General features: G+C 36.9%; 1 protein-coding gene across 1 annotated transcript in view; it reads left to right on the forward strand.

Annotated features, from left to right (window-relative positions):
* The window catches only part of commd10 (COMM domain containing 10), a 69,699-nt gene extending 62,048 nt beyond the window's left edge, over positions 1 to 7,651 (forward strand). Inside the window, exons 6-7 of the mRNA XM_032579691.1 lie at positions 6,858 to 6,917; positions 7,148 to 7,651. Coding sequence (XP_032435582.1) covers positions 6,858 to 6,917; positions 7,148 to 7,186 — 99 coding nt within the window. The 3' untranslated portion in view covers positions 7,187 to 7,651. The remainder of the gene's footprint in view (positions 1 to 6,857; positions 6,918 to 7,147) is intronic.
* Positions 7,652 to 8,195: the final 544 nt, after the last annotated feature.

Genomic DNA, 8,195 nt, shown 5'->3' on the forward strand with positions numbered 1-8,195 from the left:
CTTTAAAGTGCTTTGCCATGAGACATCACAACTTTGACAAATGTTTTCAATCCAAGCTATGCTGAGTCAAATAACTGATGAGGAGCATCTTTGTGCTTCCTCTCAGTCCCTTCACACCATTTCCTTGTGGTAAATAACTGCCTCTGTAGTACATTTCACACCATGGCCTTATGAAAAGTGACAACAATAAGCACTTGATGGCATAAAAGCAACACTGTGTGCTCTTTTGGTCACAATCTCCTTCCATTCTGTTCCCTAGAAGTAAACCACTGAGCATCAGTTTGTTTCTCTTAGTAGCTAAATATTTAGATACAGAGAAAAATAATAATTAAAAAATGGTAAATTGTCACATTTAATTTAGTTGTACAAACTTATTTTGAAAATTTTATATCACACAGCTTTTCATTTGATTGTTTGGTTCTAATTTCTGAATAAACTCACAATGTTACTTTATTGATCTCTATGGGTGAAATTCAGGCTAATTGATATATAATAAATAACCTTTAACCCTTGATTAAACTAAAATCACCATGAGTGACTTCTTGCAGGTTGATATTATTAAATTTTCTACTGCTTCCAACTATTTTTGTTAAAGTGTGTATAAATAGATGAGAAATAAACTGACACAGTTGCAAATTACTCCATTGACAGTAAAAAAATAAAAAATGTTGGGCTAAGGAATCCCAGCTGCCCACAAATAGCTAAAATCCACAAATACTTTTAAAACTCCTATAACTGCTAATAAAAATAAAAAAAACTCTAATATGCATTAACACACATTTGAAGCCAGAAAAATTAGCAAACACTGAACTGCAAGAAGGTGGTGGTCATCTGTACATACTTTGATCACCAACTTTTGCTAATACAAAAACACCAAGCAACCCAGAAGTCCAGAGGATACTTTCTTACTTACACTTATTTAGCAACACCGAACAGGAATTAGAACTTCGAATCCAGAAAAACTACCTTAGCAACTACTTTTTAGACTGCTATTCTTCCAATCCAGAAAAGAAATTAGACCAGATGGTACTTACTTATACTTATCTACCAACCCTGAATAGAAGTATCTAGTTTATTTACTTTGGATCAACATTTTGTTATGATGTTTGTATTTCCTTTTAATTCCTGTAAAGCACTTTATATTGGCTTGTTGCTGAAAATGTGCTATATAAATAAATTTACCTTTACCAAAACTGCTAAAGTATGAAATTGTGAAGGGATAAAATAACTGGCACCCAATAGAAAAAGTCAACTTCATCTAAACATATATTGTGTCTCACAGGAGTCTAATAATTATCTAGTGAAGTTGTCCAAGGAACAGAAAACTAATTCACAAAGTTTTTTGGACATTCCTTATACTTTGTGATGGATACATACAGTATGTCTACCATCTTCATATTCAATGAATTAGAACATTATTTAAAAGTTCATTTATTTCATTAACTTAATTCACTAAGTTATACAGAGGAATTCTACATTTTAAAGCTCTTATTTCTGTTAATCATAATTATTTTTGACTTGAGGCTCATTGACACATTTAAGATTAGAATACTGCATCAGACCAGTAATAAAAAAGACATTTTAATGCAGAAATGTAGACTTAATAAAAAGTATTTTTAATACCGCTTTTAAGTTGCTATTTTCAAAAGTTGATTTCAAGCTGAGAAACGAGCCTCATCATAACTCGTATTCTAACTCCTTAGGTTACACCCTGGACATTCGAGCAGTCACATTGCCAACACCGAGAAACATTTGACGATCTATTAGGCGGTTGAAGCATTCGGGCAAAGAGAATACAGAGGTGTCGTAAGGAAAGCCGGGAAATCCCTTCTACAAAACAAGTAATCTCTTAAGGATCAGAGATGCCTCCTAATATAACAACAATAATTATTCAGTCACTTGTTGCACCAAGTGACTGTCTAACAGCGTCAGTGTTTGGACAGGTCGTCTGACGTCATGTCAGGCAAACCTCTCGGTGAATCCTCCCAGAATGATAAAACTCTTCATCACATAATTATTGTTGTAGCTGACAGAAATATTTACATTTAGCTGAATCCATCATGTTGGCTGTCTCACTGTGAGATTACACTGACTAACATAATGACAGAGAATAAAGTCTGGGAAAAAGTTAAATGCATGACACAAGGTGGGCGTCATGTTGAGTTGCTTTCTAGATATGTTGGTCCTTCCCAGGAATAACATCATTTTTAAAAGCTGTCAGGTGTTTGCTGGAAAATGAAATATAAATATTTACTTACATAGTTCCCCATTGCTGCATTTGTCTGAGTTATGGACGCTACTTCCTTTCTTTTATGAGTTTATTTTCCCTTTGTTTATCTCATATTGTTCATTTAGTCTGTCATCTCTTGCTTTCTGAATTTACTAAATTACATTCAAGCATATATTTACAGTTTCTCACTAAAATCATTGAGATTTCATGTGATAGACAAACCACCCCCCCCCCCCCCACCCCCCCCCGAACATCAGGAGACTGTTAGCCTGTTTCTCAATCTCATTGAGAGTAGATCCAGAGCATCTATGAGTGGCAATTTTTATCTTTTCCACCACAGACTGGTTTTAGATCTGGACTTTGACTGAGCCATTCTAACACTGGAAATTATTTAAACTCTTTCTCTTTTTTCCTGCTTAAAGATGAAACTCTTTCCTTGTCTTGAGTTGCATTACCCAAACTCCCCTGTAGTTGTGCCCTGAATTTACCTTGATCGTGTACCTGCTGAATAAATGGCCTCCCCACAGCATGATGCTGCTAACCTCATTTTGCTGGTACATCTGAAGTCCAGCCAAACTGATGTCGTGACCTTTTATGTTTTATTCACATTTTCCTCTTGAGCTGCTAAACTTATTTTTTTCCTTCCACTATACATTGTTTTTTTATAATTATTTTTAAGCAGTTATGAGGCACAGTGGTGAAACCTGAAAGTGCTGTTGCACAAGTTACTCAACAACTTGTTGCTAGGTAACCAAGGAGTGAGTGAGTCTATGCCACCAACCTTACTTAGCTGGCCGTGAGAATGAATACATTCCCCAGAATGCTGTGCGTTTCTGGATTGGAGTTTGGTGAAGTTATTGAACGTTCTGACATATTTTCTATTGATATTGATCACAAGTCTGTTGCGACACATATTGATTATGTTATGCAAACTATGTTATTGATTTATTGCTCTGACGTATATCAGAGTAAAGAGATTAAGTGCTTCCTCTTCACAAATAAGCACCGGTTTTTGATGGTTTGTTGCACATAATCCTCTCAAAATAAATGTAAGTTTCTGGTTCTAATGTAGCAAAACCTCAAAGGGAGTGCATACAAAAAAAGATGGATTTTTAAGAATATATTACCATCTCCATAAAATAATCATTGTTTATAATATTTGAGACTTTCCACTGAGACATATATACATGTATGAGTGTATTTACATGTTAATGTCGGTTTTATGAGGCTGGGACGATGAAGATGATGCATCCTATCCCCACTAGTGTTAGCCTAGATCTGTCAGAGGCTTGCTGGGTAACTGCCTGGTGAAATCCCAACCCTCAGGAACAATGTGACGGGCCCGACATGATCATACATGCACACACAGACACACAAACATACATGAACATACTTTCAGTCTCAGCCACGAGATAACAGACAGGAGCTGTGATCCAGTCTGGCTTTTTTGTTTTTCACTTCCTTGTTATTTAGTTTTGATCGACACGTTTCTCAAACAAACTGCACCTCCATTGGCCCCTGACTCACCCCTGTCAGACTGCGATAAAGGCACTTCTGTTTGGCTGAAGTCTGTTTATTTCTCATTTATTTATTTCGTTCATCAAGGTAGGTGGTGTTTCTGTGGCCCACCCTCCAGAAGCTCGTAACCAAAATAAACGATTATGCAGCGCCTGCTTTTTCATCGTCCTGATTGTGCTCACCGCCGTGGAGATCAATAACAGGAGACTGATGCGAGAGGAGATTAGTGCTGCTGGAAGCACCGGCTCCTCATCATTCAGATAATTTAACTCACAATTTTCACTTCATATCAAATAACTTGAAAACCGCAATCTTGTTTCCTCCGCAGCATTATTTATCACCTTAAGAAATGAGACGCTGCATTGCAAATTACTCGTTTAGTTATATTAATACTTCAATATATTACTTTGTTTCCTGCTGGGCAGGATTTTAGCAGCGATCCCTCCGTTGTAGCTGAATTCAAGCTTGCCCTACATTTAGCTTCATGCTGCAGAGTGAGGGCTTCAACAGGAGATAACGGCTCTCCTTGCTCTCCTTTATGATCTTTTAATGTTGCTTCTAATTAATATCTCTGTCGTTAATTTGCTGTGACACATACCCTCTCCACCCACCCAACCAGCCAGCCAGTTAGCTCAAAGCCCCCCAAGCCTCCTTTAATCTCTAAGCACCAAACCGCAGGGAGGGGATCTGGAGTGTACAATCAGTCGGCTCACATGTGGTTTGAAACATTTCTTTCTCTTTAAATTTCTATATTCGTCTTTCAGTTATTCACTCAGTTGTACTACCAGCCTAAAAAGCACAGAGTGCAAAACTTCCCCTCTCATTCTGTGCCACCCTAAAATTTGTTTCACATGCAGCCATTTTTCTGAACGTCGAGTGCAGCAGGTAAAGTATATCGCGCTTACACCTGCTCATGGGGGTGGCTTATTGTCCTGTCATTGTATCTGATGGACTGATTATGATGATGATGATAATAGCAGTCCAGAGATGGCTGGTGGCTGTCTGCGGAGCCTCGCTTCCCTTTATGTTTTAGAAGCCGTGTATTGTTCTCAGAATGAAAAGATAAAAAACGGGGGAATGAGATGAATCCAGCAAAAAACACATAATGAGGGTCTGGCTTTTGATTTTAGTGTCTTGTTCTGGAGTTGAAACAACTTCTGAAGGTCCTTTTCTTAATTTAGATTCTTTTCACTCATTTCTCAGTCCTTGTGTTTGAATGTTGCAGTGTGAGCTCCAGTTTGTGCTTAACAAGTGGAAGATAAGGGATAAGGAACAAAAACAGATAAGATTGACCTTAAAAACTCTCCTCAACAGATAAACAATATTTAAAAGACCAGTTTCTAAGAAATAGCAAAGACCTAATACAGGACCTGAGTAATGCATTAGTTAGGCCTCTTTATGCCAACTTTTAGATTTTATATCACATTGAGAATTAACTTTTTGACGCCAAAATACTATTTTATGTCAAATAAATAAATAGAAGCATCTTGTAACTGGGTTGTCTTAAGACAGTCCCATATATTCCATTCAAAACTCTTTTTTTCCCCCTAAAGTTACATGTTTTGTGAAGACACATTATTCTCTAGAGTAATCTTTTGATTTTAGAAGGATTTTTACATTTATAGGTTTGGAGATTCAATAGGTGTCAAACTGAAAATGGATACAAAAGCAGCCAAAGTCCAAAGAAAAAGGTTTTGAAAGGCCATCAGAAAGTTTGAAAAATTGTTGGTCAATGGAAAATATTGCAAGACATAAAGAGTTCATTTCAGAGGTTTCGACAATACTTAATTCATTTCAGAGCTTTACATCTAATTAATACAACAGCACAACAATAACATTCAGCTTGAGTGTGAGGAAACTTTGTAGGCCTTTAAAATTTCATCAGGAATCCACTGCACTCCTCAGGACGCAATGATGAGGCGTGAAAGTTTTCTCAGCTTTTTGAGCAACAATTGTGATTTACACATAATGTGTGGACACTGCAGACGAGGATAAGACTGGTCATCAGAGACCTTTCAGAATAGCCACACATGCCTGATGCTAAAGCTGCGATTTAATTACAATCAGTTTTCATCTGTCTTGGTGCTACTGCCACCTGCCTTGGAAATTACCAAGCAGCTAAAACAAACCATTCACAAGCAATGACCTCATTGTAGAATTGGGCTCCCAGCTGTGATGCAGCACGCACCTCTCCAAATTGCACATGGGCTAGTTGAGTGAAGAAGGTTGTAAGTTTTTCCATGAGAAATTATGCAAAATGTATTTATGATCCTCTCAAATAGACATCCTTGCATCAAATTTAGTGTTGAAGAGGCAAGAGGAAGAAGAGTAGAATAGACTTTATAACATAAATTTTATTATTGACGACAATACTTTTTATGTTGCTCATAAAAAACTTTATGTTTTAAAGCCTCTTTGTGATCGACTCACAAAAAAGAAGCGCACAACTTTTGGATGTTGTGTGCCTGAGTTCCTAGTACCTCGCTTGCTGAGAAATGTGCAAAAATGCCGTGTCGAGGTGAAAGTCACCCACTGTGAGGCTAAAACTGATTAATATGTGTGCAGAAATCACCAATAGTCGAAGGAAATTTTACAGATTATGAAAAATATTACAGTGCAGATGTGACTCTGGCTTTGTGGTAGGAAGGCCAGTATTCAATAAATTATATAAAGCCAATAAAGGAAAATGAAATATTCTATGGACTCTCTAGTCTACAGTAGAGTAAATGTTCTGTTTAATGTAAGAAATATGAATTGTACTAATTTTTGTCTGTATAAAAAGTGACATATTAGGATATAAAGCTGAAAATTTGGCTAAAAAATGCCTAATTGCTATAAAAGTGAGCCAGCACAACTGAAGGTTAATGGACAGCCACTCTACCTTCAGTGTATTTTTAGACCTCCTGATGGATAACATTTGGAGTCAGTGCATGTTGTCCAGACCATAGCAATAATTAATGAATGTTTTTATTGAAATCACAAGAAGCCACTGCAGCGGATCTAAGTCATCGCTCTTTCATATGTGCTCTTCGTTTCTCATTTGCTCAAACTTTGTTTCTTATTTGTCGGGCTCATCCTCATTATTCTTTGTTTTTCTTTTTGTTCGCAGGTTCAGGAAAACATCTTTGTTGAGTTCAACCACCAGCAGCTTCTTGAGTTCTATGACAAGGTCTGTTTGTTTTGTTTGGAGTATGAGAGTGTGTGATATCACTGGATATCTTCCTGATTGATTAGACGCTTGGCTTGACAACATCTATCTACTCCCTGCCTGCTTCTGACTTTCTTATATTTCTGTTTCTCTTTGTTTTTGTTAGTGAATTTCTCGTCCATATTTTTATGAAAGTTTACTAGTTTTTTTTCCCCCCTGAAAACTCAAATTCTTCCTCTGTTTTCTTTCAGCTTGAAATCGTCCAAGGACAGTTGGATTCCCTGACTTGATGCCCAGTGCACAGCCACGCCCACACAAACAACATGTTGTTAGTGTTGATGTTGACAGCTGGGCCAGCTGTCAGAGGCCAAGAAATTCCAGTTCTGCTCTGATTTATTACAGAAAAATATGTCAAACATAAGAGAACAAACTTCTGACTGTGTTGAAGTTTATTCCTATTCCAGTCTCTGCTCATTACTGGGAGCTCAGTGGGTTTTTTTGTTGTTGTTGTTGGTTTTTTTTTTTATTGCTATGTTTGGAAATTGAATTGTACTTAATCAGTTTTACTTTATTTTTTTTCTACTGCATATAGGGACCTGATGCTCAGTTGATCTAAACATGACCTACAATGAGATCCCTTATGAGTAAAAGTGCCATTACTCAGTTGTCTTAAAATTTGTATTAATAAAGTTGTTTCACTTTCAAGAGTGAGCTTCATTTGTTGCTGTTGTATTAAACTGTGAATTGGACATGAAGCCTGCCCAGACTGTTGTTTTTGTTCAGTGAAGGCTCATTATTCCTCATTAGGACCAACCTGGATGCTGCTCCAACAGATGGGAGGTGTGTGATGCACAGCAGACCTTCAGCTCATTTACGCACGTGTCTGTGCGCTGATCGGTGCACTGATAAATCCTTGTTCTCGCTCGCGGGCCTTCCCCAATATGTGGATGTGATAAGTCCTTCATATTTTCCACTTTAGATTCAAGCTTTAGAGGTCATCTGATTCCTTTCTGGAGATTAAACAACTTAAAAGATCTTTTTAAAACATCTTTGCTGATTTTCATCAAGTTTAACTTTTTTTATAAGGAAAAAGTCTCTTTTAAAATGTCACCGGATTTTGTATTTAACAAGTTTTTCTCAAGTAATCTCTAGTAAAAGAAAGCTTATGTTTTGTTGTTTTTCCATGGCTCATGTTCTTTATAAGTTATTTTTTACTTGCAGTACTATTTTAAATGCATTTGGGATTTCTAAGCAATTTAGATTAAGTCTGGAATTTAACTATACAGGAAAAGGTAAGTA

The sequence above is a fragment of the Xiphophorus hellerii genome, chromosome 12 (genome assembly GCF_003331165.1).
Source record: "Xiphophorus hellerii strain 12219 chromosome 12, Xiphophorus_hellerii-4.1, whole genome shotgun sequence".
In the NCBI taxonomy this organism is placed as follows: domain Eukaryota; kingdom Metazoa; phylum Chordata; class Actinopteri; order Cyprinodontiformes; family Poeciliidae; genus Xiphophorus; species Xiphophorus hellerii.